This window comes from Acinonyx jubatus, chromosome C1 (assembly GCF_027475565.1).
Source record: "Acinonyx jubatus isolate Ajub_Pintada_27869175 chromosome C1, VMU_Ajub_asm_v1.0, whole genome shotgun sequence".
Taxonomy (NCBI): domain Eukaryota; kingdom Metazoa; phylum Chordata; class Mammalia; order Carnivora; family Felidae; genus Acinonyx; species Acinonyx jubatus.
The window spans coordinates 15658653-15675438 of record NC_069381.1 but is presented as its reverse complement, the minus strand read 5'-3'; the positions used below and the strand labels follow the sequence as shown (position 1 = coordinate 15675438).

Here is a 16786-nt window from a genome sequence, read left to right as displayed (position 1 = left end):
CCTGGCTTTGTAAAATCCTAGAATCAGAGAATTTGGGCCTCCTGGAATCTTGGGAGATGGAAGAGACCTTTGAGATGCCCTCCTATGACCTCCCACCTAGCAAGGAACCCCTTTTTTGGTTCATGACCGTTTTGAGTATTGGAATGAGGCTTTGGGAGGGGTCTCCTGTGAAAAATGGGCTTTTATTTTCAAGACCTCTCAAAGCCCACCATCCCTAGTTGAGACCATCTTGACCTCCGAGCAGCTCCTTGACTAGCCCTTCCTTGCTCACTCCTAGTGATAGGAGGTTCACTATCTCAAAGTAGCCCATTCCATTGCTGGATATCAAAAGTTCTTCCATACTTACAATCAGCTGCTTGAGCCTGGATGTAGCCTCTGGGGCCTCCCATTGCCCACAGTGGCCCTTTAACAAGATACGGGCAGTGGTGTTACCTCCCCAAGTCTGTTGTTTCTACACTCAACAGCTACTTGTCCCAGCCCTTTCTCATTTTCATCTTCTATTCAGCTCAGCTCTTGGACTCCCTTATCTTTCTATGGGCCCAAGAGATGCCCCCTTCTGAGAAAGGTCATTTCCTTGTGTGTTGGGGCAGGGGTGGGGGTGGGAACCCCTGGGAGAGACCTCAGACCAGAGAGACCCCCTTCTTCCAGGAAAGAGCCCCTCTAGCTTAGGAGACAAGAGAAGGTCCCCCTCCAGATGGTTTTGTTCCTGGGACTGCCAGGAACTCTGTGTGATCTTGGGCAGTGAGTCCCCATCTCTGGCTAGTTTCCACATATGCCTACATTTGGCACAACGAAGAGACAAAGGAGGTCCTCGAGCACTCTTGCTGCTCTCAGGTTCTCAGTCTGGTGGCCCTGCTTGCTTCTCCATCACAACGATGTCAGACTCAGGTCCCTTTGTAGGTGGTACAAAAGGGAAGATTTAGGCTCTGTTTTTAGGCAGACCTGAGTTAGAACCAACTTCGGGTTTTCTTACTTGCCGTGCGGCCTTGCAGAAGGCAGTTTGGCTCTCTGAGTCTCAGATGGTCCATAACAATGAGAACTGTATTGCTTACCCCATGGGAGTCTTAGAACGAAATAAGTCCAGTGTGTGTACTCGGTGGATGTTTTCCCTTTCGCAGAGCATTTGCATTTTGAGAGAAAAGACTCATTAAACCAAAGAGAGACTCATTAAGATTCTAGTACTAGAATTTTAGGCACTGTTGAGGTGGTTTGGTTGAGAAGCAGTGGTTAAAAAGGGGACTTTGCTAATATTCCCAAATCTCCTAAAGACTTTCCTCGGGGCAGGGTCTTCCCCAAGACAGTCGTTCATTCATTCAGCAGATTAATTCAACAAATATTTAGTGTGGGGATGCCCTCTGAGGGCCAACCAGACAGTGGGGACAGGGCACTGGAGATGACAGAAAAGGCCACGCCCCTTGTGGAGTTCTCAGTCCAGAGCAGGAAATGAGGAAAGAGGTGGTTCTAATGGAGGTGATAAGCATCGGTTGGGAGGCTATGGGGAGTTCTGAGTAGGACTCCTCCCCCACACCTAGGAATCGGGGGAGGCTTCCTGGAGGAGGTGACCCAGCAGCAAGGTGGAAGAGAAAGGCGTGTGATGGCACGTGCTGGACACAGGACAGAACTGGACCCGGCAGCTGAAGGTGGCAGGGGTAGCCGTCAGGTCACACCCTGCAAGCCCCACCGGAACTTCCTGTGGGTGCTCCAGAGGGTCTGAACCCCCAAATCACCACTGGGCAGAGGCCTCCCATGGCCCCCATCACCCGCTCTCCTCCCCTCTCCTGGAACTTCTCTGCCCTGTGCTGTCGGTCTAGTGCTATGTATAATGTAGGTTCACTTCTCTGGGTCTCGTTTTTTACACCTGTAAGTCAAAGAAAACAAAAGCACCTACTTCGAAGATTATTGTGGGGATCAAATGAGATCATGTGTTCCAAGGTGGAAAACCAGGCCTGGCCCAGAGCGATGCCGGCGATGGCGGTTAGTGCCTGTCGTCCTTATGTGCTGGGCCCTGCAGGAGGGGCAGCGTTGTGCGGATTCTGTCCTCTGGAGGCTCACCAGCTGCCAGGAGGTGACTGCCTACACATGAGCGTGTTCCCCAGCCGTGCACGCCAACTTTGACACTGTCCCTAAGAACGCTGGCTTATGCCGCCAGACGGGCCTGCACTGAGTCCTGGCTGGGTGACCTTGTGCAATGCCCACCCTCCCCCCGGCTGATCCGTGGTTTCTTCCTTTGTCCGGTGGGGGTATTAGCAGTCCCCACCTCAGCGGCAGTGAAAGGAATGACAAGGCACTTTGAAAGGGCTGGCCAGTGCACCAGCTTCGAGCCACATGCTGGAGGAGGGTGGAACATTCTGGGTCCCTCCCAGGTGTCCTGGAGAAACATCACCCTCACTCTCTGAGGCTCATTTTCCTACCTATACCATGGGAAGATTGGCTACAAAACACTTCAGTGTGCTGGGTTTCTAGCAGAGACAGATAGTCCCTAATCTTGGCCTGGTCTGACTGCTGTGTGATCTTGGACTAGAGACTCCACCTCTCTGAACCTCAGTTTCCTCACCTGTAAATGGGGACAGTCTTCACCTCACAGGATTCTTTCATGCTTTCCATTAGCCATTTGTCCATTCAACAAACACTCATTGAGTCCCTACCGTGTGCCAGGTAGCGTCTAAGAATTGGGGATCCAGAGGCAAACCCGATGGACATGGTTATCTGGCCTCGTGCAGGTTACCCCACAGTCCAGGAGACAGATGCAAAATGAGCTAACAGACAAATTATGTAATTTCAGATGGATGATGAGTAATGAGGGGTGGGGTGGGTGGGAAGGGGTCCCCCTTTTCTAAGGGTACAATGGAGGGCCTCTCAAGGCCTAAGTGGGAAGGAGCTGGTCGTGGGAAGGGTAGTTCAGATAGAGGGCAGAGTGAGTGTAAAGGCTTTGAGGCAGGAATAAGATTCTTTGCCCCATCCCAAATCTGTAACATTCCAGATCACCTCCTGGCAGCAGCTGGAAGGCAGCTGAGCAGGCAGGGGGTTTGGAGGCCTACCTTCTCTCCGATCAGGAACTGCTGTTCACAAGGCAGGTCCAGGGGAGGGGGTGGGCATGTGGGCAGGCATGCAGGACCAGGCTTGGGCTGGGCCCCAAGTGAGCAGAAGGTCCTCTGAGCTGGCGCCCGCCTGGCTGCCCTCCTGCCCAGAAGTATTCTGGGGTCTGTCACAGAGACCCTGAGCCTGGCTATTTTAGGAGGGGCTTGGGGAAGGGAACTCATGCTTGCTTTCTCTCTCCCCCCAAGCCATCCTGGGTGTGGACACTGGCCACAGAGTGCCTTGGCCTTTCCCACATCTGGCCCATCCACGGGGCCAGAGTTTCTTTGAGGTGACCCCCTCACACGCACATGCACGTGCACATAATTTCCATACTTATGCTCACGGACTTGACTCTCGTCCCGACAGCTTTGTCATGAGCACAGAGTTATTAACACACACAGTCGCTCCTGGAGCAGAGCATAATTGGACATCGACAGTGTGCCAGGCCCCCAAACAGACCCTGTCTTCACCCGAGGAAGCTCCATTTCTAGAAGGAGAGATGGATCGTGGTCTAGGTCACACCAGGACATGTGCCAGCCAAACTGGTCAGTCTGCGATGGCCCAGGTCAGGCTTCTGGGGAGGCTGGTCAGGGTGGTGACAGCTTGCCCCAGTGTGAGGCTCCAGAAGGACTGGATAAGAGGGTAGTTTATGTGGTGTGACAGGGGAAGACGGGGAGAGTGTAACAGGTAGGGGGTGTGGGGCCTGCCGAGGTCTGGGGGTGGGACAGACACGCAGGGCCTCGTGGGCCACGTGCAGCCCGCATGCGGTGAGAAGCCACCAAGGGCTTTTAGGCAGGCGGGTGACGTGATAGACACAAACATGCTCACGTACAAACCCCCGCACGGCCCAGACACGAATGCCTTCTCTCCCACCCACATTTCACGTTCCTGCCAGGCCTCCATCTACAACCTCCCCCACAGAGACACTCACCCTTTCTCACCACCGGGCAGAGCTGCAGAAAACCCTGAGGGGGCTACTAGAGAAAGTGTCAGACATCTGCCCCGCCTGCTTGCTGACTGTGGGTGGCAGGGCCCTCTGGTCCAGCCAGGATCCTCTGTCCACTCCACAGGCGCACGGATGCGCACATGTGCCTTGCACACACACGTGCAGGATCATAACCCTCCCCTGCACGTGGAAGGTGGCTTCTAGCTTAAGGAGTACGTTGACATGCATTATCTCATTGAATTCTCCCAGCAGCCCTGCAGGAAAGCGTTGTCCACACCATTTTACAGCTGAGGAAACAGGTTCCAGAGAGGTGAAGTGACTGGCCTCAGGCCACACAGCTAGAGCTTGACCCAGCCAGGATTGGAACTCAGGTCCGTCTAACTTCTAGATGTGTTCACTGGCCCTTCCAAACCCGGGCACAAGTGGACGTGCTTGTCACCTTTCCAGCCTGTCACTGGAAATGTGGCAGGCGACCTTCAATGACAAATTCTTCCAGAAACAGGCTGATCAACATGGAAAGTTATTTGGAGCCCCAGTGCATGCCCACCTGCCTAGTGACCCCACAGCCTCGGGGGGCGAAGTCAGTGGAGGGGCTGGGCACTTGCCAGCCTGCCAGCCTGGGGCAGCTCAGGGCATGGAGCTGAAGCCAGGAGCAGAGCCCGCATTTGCATTTGCAAATGAGGCAGACAGCCCTGTCCCCAGTGGGCTAACCCCAGCTGGCCTGGCTCCCAGGGCATGACAGCTGAGGTCCCGGGGGGCACAGCCCGGTGCCCAGCTGCCTGGGCTGCTTTTCTCCTGTTTTCTCTCTTCCCTGACCCTCAGAAAAGGTTGCCTAATGCTTAATGTAGGGGAAAGAACGTGGGCTTTAGAATTAGCCAGAACTGGGGATACAGCCCAGCTGTCACTCCTGGCCAGGGGACTTTGGCCATGGTATTTAACCTCTCTCCGTATCAGTTTCTCCTTCTTGGACTAAGGAGTAAAGATCTCCTTAAGATGATTGAGAAAGGTAAGGGTCAGGTACTCAGAGAGCTGACTTACAGTAAATGCTCAGATTTCCTTAAAAACAAAATCTCCCCCCCCAAACTGCAAAAATAATAAGTGCTCATCGAAAAACTCCAAACGGGACACCTTGGTGGCTCAGTTGGTTAAGCGTCCGACTTTGGCTCAGGTCATGATCTCATGGTTCTTGAGTTCAAGCCTCACATCAGGCTCTGTGTTGACAGCTCAGAGCCTGGAGTCTGCTTCAGATTCTGTGTCCCCCTCTGTCTCTGCTCCTCCCCCACTCACCCTCTCTCTCTTTCTCAAAAATGAATAAACATTCAAAAAATTAAAAAAAAAAAAAAAACTCCAAACAATGCAGAAAAATATATCCTATAGAAGGCAGGAGTTCCTGGTGGTCCCGCTTCCTAGAGACAAGCCATGTGAACTTTTGCATTTAATTTTTAATTTTCACAAGTGAGATTTTGGTTGTGCAACTTGCTTTTTTTTTACTTAACAGTATGCCTCAAACCCCTTTTTCCATCAGGACAGAGGCCCCCTTTGTGATCACTGCATGGTCCCCGACTGTTTGCAGGTGCCTTAATGCATTTATCCAGCCTCCTTTTAATGGACCATTGAGGTGGCTTCCAGATGTTGGCTATTGCAAACACTGCTGCAGTGAATGTCATTTGTTCATATATTTTTGTGCATTTGTGTGTAAAGGGAGTGGCTGGGCCAAAGAGTATTTACATTTTTGTCCATAACAGGAGTGGCCAAAACCTCTACAGAGAGGTGGTAGCAATCCATGTGCCCCAGCAGACAACCCATGTGCCCCAGTAGAAAAGTCTACTTCCTCAAAATAATGGGGATTTACCCACTGCCTCTGTCCCTGACCACAGAGATCCCAGAGCCATCAAGAGGCAGAGATTCCAAGTGGGGGAGGTGCCTGAGAGGTCATGCTGCCCTTACTCCTGTCCCCACACCTGTCTCCCCATTACATCCCTGGAGGCTCTGCCTGCCTTTGCTCAGTACCTTACACGCTTGTTGTTTTACTCTTGGGCAGCTCCAGTCTACTTTCTCACAACCTCCACCTAGGAGTCCTGCCTTAGTCCTCAGCAGCCCACAGAGGAAGCGAAGAAGGAAGAAAGGAGGAGAGAAGGGAAGGCCAGGAAATGCTCATGGTTAATGTTTACATACTTTGCATGTAATAACTTATTCAGTCCTCATGACAACCCTTGAAGGCAGGCACTGTTGTTATCCCCATTGCACAGATAAGGAAATTGAGGCTCAGAGAGGTTAAGCAACTTGCCCAAGGTCACACAGCTGTTAAGTGGCAGAGCTAGGATACAAACTCAGGCAGTCTGGCTCCAGAACCCTCACCTGTGATGTTACACTGCCTCTCCCAGCAGGAGCCAGTGATTTATTGAACACTTACTATATACTGACTAGCTCCAGGCTAGTCAGATTGTACGTATAACCTCTAATTTATTCTATACAACAACCCTGCAAAGCAGGTATTACTGTTTCATTTGGGAGATGAGGGAACTGAGGCTCAGAGAAGAGAAGAGGCTTAGAGGAGCTGAAGGGCCCCTCCACAGCCCCTGCCGGGCAGAGTAAGCCCTCCAGGGTTCTGGTTCACTCAGTCCTCAGCAGACCCAGCTCAGTGTAGTGTCTCATCTTCCTGTTCATCCTCCTGTAGGATGTCACCATCCAGTCTGAGTCCCAGTTCCCAGTGGAATCTGCTTGGAGAGGTCGTGGTGACTTAATTCTGTCCACATGGTGATTTAGAGACAGAGCTAAGGCTTCTCCTTGTCACCTTCTGTTAGGAGATGGTGACCTTGTCCCCCTCTGTCTTGGCCTGGCAGGGACTTCTGCTCACCAGCTTGGCCCGGGGCCCACGAAGTGGCAAGCCCACCCGCTGGGGAGGGAGAGGGATGGATTAAACAAGACCTCGGCACTGGAGGGTTCAGTGTCTGGGCACTGAGGCCCAAGGAATGCGGAGAGCAGCTGAAGAACAGCTAGACAACAGTCGGGGGGGGTGTCACTGAGGCTTTGCTTTGAGATGGGGGAGGCCTGGCTCACCCCGCTCGGATGCCCATGCCCAGCAGCACGGTCAGGCTCAGAGCAGGCAGCAGGACGCAAATCCTGAATGAATAACTGAGTGTAGGAGTGAAGGGCAAGTGGGGGAGGGGGTAGATGACGGAGCTTGAGTGCGTGAGTGAAGGAATGCATGGAGCTCAGAAAAGGGACACCGACCCCCTGGGCTGCACAGGCAGGGAAGGACAATAAGGTTAATGAGGGAGGTGCGTCGTAGGTGGCATGGGCCCCAGCTCATGGGTGCCGGGAAGGGCCTTGCTCACGGCCTCTGGCTCACGCTCTCCCTGGGCGCTGAGGGTGGCAGCCTGTGGCAGGCCCATCAGTGGGAGCCGTCCTGCAGCCGTGGGCCAAGGAGTGGAGCAGTGGGTTCCAGCTTCAGGTGCGGCACGTTGGGAAAGTCACCACTGCCATCTTGGCTTCAGGTCTCTTCCGTGTGGAATGGAGATGATGTTACCGCCTTGGGTTCTTTGTGAGGCTGTTGAGGGGGCCTAGTGAAAGGACACTTTGTAAAGTACCAGGCTGGGTCAGCAGGTGTTGTTATTACCCAAGCAGGAAGAGGCCGGGTGGCTGGGTCACCTCAGTATGGCTCCTCTCCCTGCCCCGTGTGCCGGGAGGAGTCAGGTGCCGGGAGGAGTCAGTCCCGGGGAGGCGGGGAGGGTCAGGCCCGGGGCCACAGCCTGGCTCTGGCACCTGGGCAGGGGAGGCCCTGGCATTCAGCAGGTGGATGGGAGGCCCGGTCCTTAGGTGCTGCGCCCCCGGGAGGGGGCCGGTCCCATGACCTCCTCTCCGGGCTGCCAACCTGTTGTTTGCTCAGGAGGCCACTACCTGGCCCGGCTCCGGCATCCGGGTGTGTTGGCGCTCAGCCAGCATGGAGCGAGGGTGGGGACTCCATGTGCTACGTCCCTGCCCACCCCCTCTGTGCAGCATGGAGACTGAGGCCTGCTCCCCACTCCCAGGGTGACTCTGCCAGCTCTACCATTTGGTGGTTGCGGGACCCCCTGGCCCATCTTGCAACCTCGATGAGCCTCTGCTTCCTTATTTCTGAAACAGCGATCTGGGTTGTGCCAATTACGGATTACGGGACATCACAGCGCCTGGCTCCCGCCCACCCCCACACTTCCTCTTGAATCCTGGTAGAGAGGTGGAAGGTGCCTGGGGAAAGGATAGTCAGGAGCAGCCATGCTTGTGTCCCTCCCCTCCGTGTGGGCCTTGGGTGGAGGGGGCTGGGCTCCCTGGGCCTAGCTTCAGAAACTTGCTCACCAGGCTGTCCCTGGCCACCTTCCGTGGCATCTTGGCAAGACAGAGGCAAGCGGGAGGGTGGGGGGAGGCAGTGCCGGATGTCTGAGCACTGGAGACAATGGGCCTCTGTGGCCCCCAGGGGAAGGGGCAATTCCAGTGCAGCCTCCGGTCTCTGGTTTCAGGAGATCAGAGTCCCCTCAGACACGATACCACAGCTGGGAGACATAGGCAGCCCCCAAGCCCCATCCAGAGTGGCCTCTCTCAGGGGGGGTGAGGGCCCACAGGAGTAGCCCTCTGTACCTGCTTCTCGCCTTGAGGTCTGTACCCTCTGCCGTCCCCCACATGAGTCACCAGATTGGTAGAACCAGCTGGTTTCATGGAGACCATGGAGATTCAAGGGACCCTGTCCTCTGGTGACCAGTGCTGGGCTCGTCTGGACCCCTCAGGACCCTATCCTGGGCTAGCCTCCCTCACAAGTCCTTCTTGGCCCTGTGTTCCTTGGCTAGCTGAGCACCTGCTCTGCCCCCCCAACCACCCAAGTCTGGTTTCCCAACTTGTGTGTGTGTTGTCCTGTACCTGTCTAGCTCCCCTGCTCTCCATCACAGGCTTCCTGCCTTGGTGGTCATGTGTTACCTGCTCTGGCCACCAGAGTTTCACCTGTTTAAAATGAACTTTAAAGCATGAATAGCTCACCAGGCAGCCAAGAAGGAAAAGGGAGCCCCCAGCCGAGGAAACAGCCTGTGCCAAGGCTCAGCAGTGTGAAACAGCGTGGCTTATTTGGAAAACTGCTTGCAGCCCAAACAGGCTAGGACAAGGTGCCTGGGGCAGGACAGAAAGCGGGTGTGCGTGGAGATGAGGCTAGAAGAGTCAGCAGGGGCCACACCCACCTGGGGACCTCCATCCAGGGCAACTATCTTTAGGTGGCCAAAGAACCAAGTCATACCCAAAGGACAGCCCAGCCACTGCTCTAATGCCCTGAAAGGGTGAGGTTCCCAGGAGAGTGGCTAATATTAATAATAATTAATCATAATAGCAAACACTTCTATAGTGCTTACTCTACTCTGTGTCTCACAGCAGCCTTATGAGGAGAAAGACAGGACCCTCCCATCAACTCTCCAGCTGGTTAACAGTGGGGAAACAACCCAGGAAGGCATCTGGCCAACTGTCCTCAGTCTTACCTATCTGCCCCCCACCATGCCTGTGGTTTGGCAGTGTGGGGAACCACCCGGAGATGCCCCCTACCCCAGTGTGGCATCTGGAGCCCTGGACTAATGGAAGGCCTGGGTTCTGGTCCCCAGTCTACTTCTGCCTTCCTGGGTGACCTCAAGGTGGTGGTTTAACCTCTCTGAGCCTCAGTTTATCCTTCCAGGAATTGGGGATCCTAGCGACTGCCTTATCTCCCACTCCAGTTCCGGTGAGACTCCCAGGAGCGAGCAGATAAACAGCACTTTTGAAAAGTACAAAAAGCTGTACTCATGACAGTGTGATTATTATTGTTACCTTGATGTGGAGATCAGGGGTGGGAGGAGGTGCAGTGACAGTTGCCAAGAAACCCAGGAGCTGTCAGCAGCAGCTTCCGGCCTGGCCCATCCCACTCAGGAGCTGGGCCACTGGGCCCCTCCCCCACCCCCTTGCTGCGCCCTTTCCCTGGGAGAGATGGGTGCGTTGAGAGGGTGGGGAGCTGGGGCCAGCTGGCCGGCAGCCACACACCTCCGGGGCCTGAAGGTGACCCTGGAATGTGCCTGGCCCGGATGCCAGGTTGGCTCAGGCTTTCTGTGTGACCTTGGGCAAGTTACCTCCTCTCTGGCTGCCACCTTTTTCTGTGTCCAGGTCTTCTGTACCTGTAGGCAAGTGTCCAGGCCAGACAGGAAAGGATTGGAGCTGGACCTGGAAGATGCTTGGCGGTAGCTGCAGGAGCTGGGGAGGGCTGCCATGGGGAGGCCACCGGGGGCCAAGGCTAGGTGACAGGGCTGAGGTCCTGGGTTGAGAGCAGCCGTGATGTATGTAGTAGAAGAACCTTGAGCTGGAGTTAAACCTCTGTTCTCCCCTTTCCATGGTGTGACCGTGGACTTGTCACTTAACCTCTCTGAGCCTCAGTTTTCTTATCTGAAAAAAAGGTGGATAATAGCCAACCTCACAAAGCTGCTGCGGTGATCAGATGAGACACTAGACTGCAAGAGTGCTGTGCAGATATGACTTCGGTCATGGCAGGGGGAAAGGAAAAGGGGAGAGTTCCCTGAGTCCCAGCATGCTCCAGACACCTTCCAGCTGCTGCATGTGCAGAGGGAATGCAAAGCATTTTTAAAATATATTTTTTTATTTTTAAGTAATCTCCACACCCAAAATGGGGCTTGAACTCACAACCTGGAGATCAAGAGTCACATGCTCCACCGACTGAGCCAGCCAGGTGCCCCAGAATGCAAAGCATTTTAAGCTGAGCCAGGCCATTGGGTTTGGAAGGTTTTCAGAGAAGCAGAGAGGGCCAGACCCCACGTGAACAGAATAGTGGAGATTAGAAGGAAGGAGGCGAAGGTGGGATAGAGAGGGGAGGAGAGACAGAGGGCAGAGGCAGAAGGGGAATGGAGGATGGCTAGAAAGGTGGGGATGAGATGGGTGTGAGATGAGGGAGGCCGACAGGGGGAGGGGAGGCATGGGGAGGTGGGGAGGGAGGTGGCAGGTTGAGTTTATTCATCCCTTCCAGGTTATTTATTGAGCAACTAGTATCTGCTCAGTCAGTATAGTATAGCATTAGGGCACAGTACCTAGACCTGGATGGTTGAGGGTTCAAATCCTGTATTTCACTTACTGCCAGCATGACCTTGGACAAGTTGCTGAACCTCTCTGTGTCTTAGTGCCCTCCTTTGAAAGAAGGGTGTTCAATGAGTGAATCCAAGCGAAGCAGTTAGAGCAGAGCCTGCCCAGGGCAGGTCGGGTATCAGTGTTGGCTGTCCTTTGCTGTTGCTGTTTTCATTACCTCTCGAATGGGACTTGCTAGGTCTGCCCCTGCTATGAAGTTCAGATCTTGGGCTCTAGAGTGACAAACCTGGATTCCAATGTTTGCTCTGCCTCATTCACTGTGTGACCTTGGGCAAGTTAACATACCTTTCTGAGCTTCAGTTTCCTTGTGTGTAAAGCAGGCAGTTTTTGAGCACCTGCCTCACTTGGGTTGCTGTGGTGATTAAGTGGAATCATACAAGGCACAGGTAGGCTGTGGCTTTTGTTATTACTGTCCTTCTGTTCCCTCGGGGCTGGGATGGATGGGGGCAGGCAGGGCCCAGAGCGTCCAATTCCTGCTCTGTCCCCATTGTGGAGCCTCTCCCTTCCCCTGCCCTTTAGGGCCTCAGCAATGACCTTGTAGGTGGAGGAGTTGCCTGGCAGGGGGTGGGGTGCTGGGTACTGCCTGTGAGGGTCCTGCTCTAGCCAGCCAAGAACTAGAGAGTTGAGGGCCTTACGGCAGGGTCCCCGATGGAAGCCAGACCGCCGCTCGCCTCCTTGTCTTGAGAGACTTCCCTAGTCCTGTGCCAGCATGAGCAGCCCTGTGCAAGATGGATAAATGGCCATGGGGAAGCTCAGACTGAGCGGGTTCTGGAAGGGGAGTGTGTCAGGGAGCTGTTGCCAGGCCACTGACCTGCAGTGGCCATGGTCTGAGCCTGGGGGCCTGAGTAGGGCAGGCAGAAGAACAGGGCCCAAATAGCTCCATCATAGGCGACAACCTCCGCTGGGCAGCCAGGGCCACGCCAACACCACTGGCCCCGTGTCCCCACCACTAAGGGGATCCAGCTTCAGCTGGGCTGCAACCCCAGCACTTCCTGGTCCCTGGGCAGCCTCTGCTTTCCACCCCGCTGGCGCTGGCCTTACTCAGTCAAGGGCATGGGCTTTCAGTTCTGGCTCTGTCACCCATTTGCTAGGGGAAGTGGCTTCACCTCTTTGAGCTTCAGTTTCTCCATCTATAAAAATGGGGATACATGACGCCAATCTCCCAGCACTGTAGTGAGGGTGTAAAATGCTTGATACAGTTCTAGGCACATGACCCAGGTCTTGACAAAGAGTCCCCAGGGTGACTTCAGTGGAATTTGCCTGGACCATTTCTGTGGGCCTCTCTCTACTCCCCCAGCTCCAGTCTCTCCCCAGGTCAGCATACCTGGCAAACTACGGGGACCTAAGTACAGGCGGTTCCCTTGCTCACACACCTCCAGTGGCTCCCTACTGCCAGCCTTTACTCAGTCACTGATTCCTTCAATCATTTACCCATTCAACAAATAACTAAAGAGACCTAACTTGGGGAGCCAGAGTTTACCATGAATGAATGAATACCAAAGAACTTATTGAGTAAATACCTACTAGCTACCCAGGCTCTATGATGAAATTTTTTTGGAAGCAGAGGCTAGGAGGGGTGTGGTACTGACTCAAGGTCATACAACAGGTAAGTGTTCTTCTTCACAGTGATGCCATGGCTTGAAATGCCATTGCCACCATATCTCTTTTTCTGGGTCAAGTGCACTGCTTAGTGCAGGCCCCGCTTTTAGATGCCAGCAGCCCCCGAGAGGTGGAGAGGCTTCTGGTGCCTGCAGCCGAGCTGTGGATGTGGACGGCTCCTCTCAGCTGTCTCTCCTAACCAGAGAGGCTGGGCTGAGGAGACTGGGCAGGGGGGCTCCGAGGGTCCTCAGGGTCTCCTTCCTGGGCCAGGTTCCTGCAGCCCCTCCCCCTTTCAGGGAGGGGCAGTCCCAGACTGGCCTGACTCAAGCCTGCTGCTGTGGGCCACGGAAGATCTGGCAGCTGGAATGACTCACCCTCTCAGGACCAGCCTCCGTTGATGGGACCGGGGCGGGGTTGCAGACACGTCAGGGTGGCCCTGGGCAGCAGGAGGGAGCCCAGGGCCGGGTGAGCCGGCCTGGCTCGCCTGGCCCTGGGCTCCCTGGGTCCCAGGAGCCACTGGGCATTTCCTCTCCCTGACCCCAGAGGTGGCCTCCTCAGCAGGCTTTCTAGGGTGACAGGAGCTGACTTTGCCCTCATCAGACCTGCTTCCTTTCCTCAGGGAGGGGTGTGGGTGTGGGCAAAGAGGCTAAGCTTGGAGTCAGGCCTTACTCAGAGGCTGGCTCTGCCCCTGACCAGCTGTATGACCTCTGCATGCCTCTGGGTCCTCATCTGTTAAATGAGAATACCAGTGTGGTGAGGAGTCTGTGCCCTCAGGCCTGGAAAGAGGGGCTTGGCACAGGGCCTGGCACATAGTAGGCCCAGTGGCTGTCAGCTATTACTATTGTCATTAGGAATAGCAGTTGCCAGGGGCGCTTGGGTGGCTCAGTCGGTTAAGCGTCCAACTTCGGCTCAGGCCACCATTTCGCGGTTCGTGGGTTTGAGCCCTGCATCAGGCTCTGTGCTGCCAGCTCAGAGCCTGGAGCCTGCTTCAGATTCTGTGTCTCCCTCTCTTTCTGCCCCTCCCCACTCATGCTTGTCTCTCTCTCAAAAAAAAAAAAAGAATAGCAGTCACCCAAGTGTCCTCTCAGCCCTAAGGCTGCATTTCTCTGAAGGCTCAGGAAGGGGTCTATAGAGGTTGAGCTCCCTGCTTAGTACAGAGATCAGGACTCAGCCCTTTACAGCAACCCTCACTGCCCCCTGCCTCGGTTTACCCATCTTCAGAATGGGCTTCAGAATGGGCTGTGGACATCCTCTTGACAGGAATGTGTTGGGCAGGCCTAATGGAGAACTCGGGGAGAGACCCTGTCCACATCTCTGATCTCCGGGGAAGGAGAGCCTGTTTGGCAACCCTGCTCCAGAAGCCCCCCCTCTCCCTCCTCCTGGGGAACCCATGACCTCCCCTCCATGAAATCTGTCCTCCGACTCTGAGAGTGATTCTTCCTCCCAGAGTTCACAGACCTCCCAGCCTGGAGCCTTCCTTGACCATAAGACCCCTTCTTTCTTCCAGGAGGAGTGATGGGCAGAACCAGTGCTTTCCTCACGCCCTAGACGTGCCACGAGTGGACTTCGTTCCCTCCCACACTGCTTCACTCCACCCCAAGGTAAGTGCCCCCTCCCCATTGCCCCTGGTCTGGAGACCCTGGGGCCGACAGAGAATTAAGAATGACTAGCGGACAGCGGTCAAGTGTTCATGCAGATGCTGCTTGAGGCTTAGCTCCCCGAGGGGACACCACTCCTCACCCCTGAGTGCGTTGGGCCGGGGCCTATATCACTGTTGGGGAGGGGGCAGGACAGCTGGGAACGAACTGGCCAAAGAGCTATTCTCCATCACCTTCATTATCAACATCCCCATCAGCTTCCTTGTCTGTAAGCCCGGAATAATGATACTACCTGGCACGGAGCTATTGTGAGGATTTAATGAAAAAAGTGCCAATAAAACATTCCACCCATGATATCTGGCACAGGGTGAGAGCCCTGTGAATGAGATCACCAAAATCAAACGTGTTCGCCGGGCACTTGATTTGTATCAGACTTTGTGCTGGGCGCTGAGGGACCAGAAATCAATTGGACACAGACCCTGTCCTCAAGGAGCCATAGTCCAGGTAAGAGATAAATAACTGAGCAACTTGTGCAGAATACCAGTAACAACCACGAGCATTTATTGAGAGTTATTATATGCCAGATGGGTACTTAATGGTTTATAGGCAGTATTTCATTTCATCCTCCAACTGGAAGTACTATGTGATAGCTACTACTATTAGTCCCATTTTGTAGATGAAAAAAATCAAGGCTCAGAGAAGTTAAGTTACTTGCTCAAAGACACACAAATAGGTTATGATGGGGCTGGGGTCGGAACTCAGTCTGTGTGACCAGAGTGCCTGGCCTTGTGGCCTCCTTGATGCAGAAGGAAATGAACCCTCTCTTTTGCAGTATACTTTATGGTTTCTAAAGCATGTCCACAGACATCATCATGCCTCTTGGTCATTTCATCAAACCTTGGATGGCAGGCATTCTCCAGGTGAGGATTCAGATGCTCAGAGAGGTTTTCCTAAGGTCACACAGTCAGGAAATAGCAAGCCCAGGGCCTGCTAAGCTCCTCTCCCACACTCGGGCCTGGAAGAAGGGCCATGTACCTCTCCTTGGCCAGGAAGGCAGATGGCCAGGGACTGGAATCCTTGTGGGATTCCACCACCTCCAAGGGGGCTCCTAGGGCAACATCAGGGGGCTCCTGAGACCATCTCCTGCTCCCTGTGCCTGGGCCAAAGCCCAAGATGGGGCCGTGTGGATCCTGGGGCTTGGCAGGAAGGGAACGACTCAATGGCACCTGGGTTCATGACTGAGGCCCCCTAGTCCCTCTCCCCCTAAGCATACAGGAAGAGGCCTTGATTCTCACCACGGGCTGTGTGCCTTTAGACCATAGCTTCCCCTCCCTGGGCCTCCGTCTATCTATCAGGAAAATGAGGGTTGAAACAACCCCTCGCCCTGAGTCCTGCCTGCTCAGACAGCCTGGGGCTGGCTTTCGTGGATTAGCTCTGAGCCGCCTCCCCTCAGGCTTCCTGGCCTCCACCCAGCTGGCCAAAAGCCTCCATTTGTGCCAACACAGCCCAGACAGCGGGCTCCAAACCACTCCCATCCTGACAGCCCACCCCTACTCCAGAATCAAGACCCAGTCTGTGGGTCATCCTCCTTTGACGGGGGGCGGGGGAGGACAGGTGGAAAACAGGGTACAGAGAGACTGAGTGATCTCCCTGGATGCCCAGCAGAGCAGTGGTGGGGCTGAGGGGACTCAGGCCAACGACACATTCTTCGTGCCCCTCCTCCAGCACCCCTAAGTCTGTGAACATTTATCATGTTGATGGAGCCAGTCGGAGGGGCAGGTGACCTCCCTGTGCCAAGGGTAAGTCCCTGCCCCTCTCTGAGGCTCAGATTCGTCATCTGTAAAACAGAGGTGCCAATTTCTTCTCGCTCGGCTTGCAGCTGGGCGATGACCGTGAAAGTAACTTTGGAAAGTGGAAATCAAGACGCCGAACTGTATCAGCAATGCTACATTTCCAGGGCAGGACAGAACACCCAGAAGGGACATTCCCCTCTCATTGGAAGACCACATTTGTACAGACACTGAGCTGTTCGGGGCCCTCCTACCTTGCCCCCCATAGGGGTTTCTCCACTTAGGAATTCAGAAATCTGCACACATGTACGTGCACAGTCTGCCCACACCCATGTCCATGGACAAATTCACATGTCTGCAAACATATTCAGAGACTTGCACATGTACACATGCATGTGTATACAGATACACATGTACAAACACAAATACAGGTACCCATGATGTCCATGCACACACAGCCTCATCTGGTCTGAGAGTCTCACACACACACGCACACACACACGCACAGCTGCATGCACATTCTCCATGGAGTGTGTACCTTCTCCACTCCACCTGTCACACAGACATCTCCAATGATGTGAGCAGGTCTCACCTCCTCCCAGTATGGGAATGGACATTTCTCTGGCTGCATTTCGATGGGTGCC

The 16786-nt window shown here is 54.5% G+C and overlaps 1 protein-coding gene across 13 annotated transcripts in view; it reads left to right on the top strand.

Moving 5' to 3' along the window:
* RAP1GAP (RAP1 GTPase activating protein) overlaps positions 1–16786 on the top strand; it is a 65689-nt gene that overhangs the window by 23756 nt on the left and 25147 nt on the right. For all 13 annotated transcript variants that reach the window (XR_008292802.1, XM_053208560.1, XM_053208543.1 and 10 more), the window contains one exon: positions 14262–14355. Coding sequence is in view for 8 of the 13 variants with exons in the window: in XM_053208538.1 (XP_053064513.1) it covers positions 14262–14355 (94 nt within the window). In the remaining 5 variants the exon portion in view is untranslated. The remainder of the gene's footprint in view (positions 1–14261; positions 14356–16786) is intronic.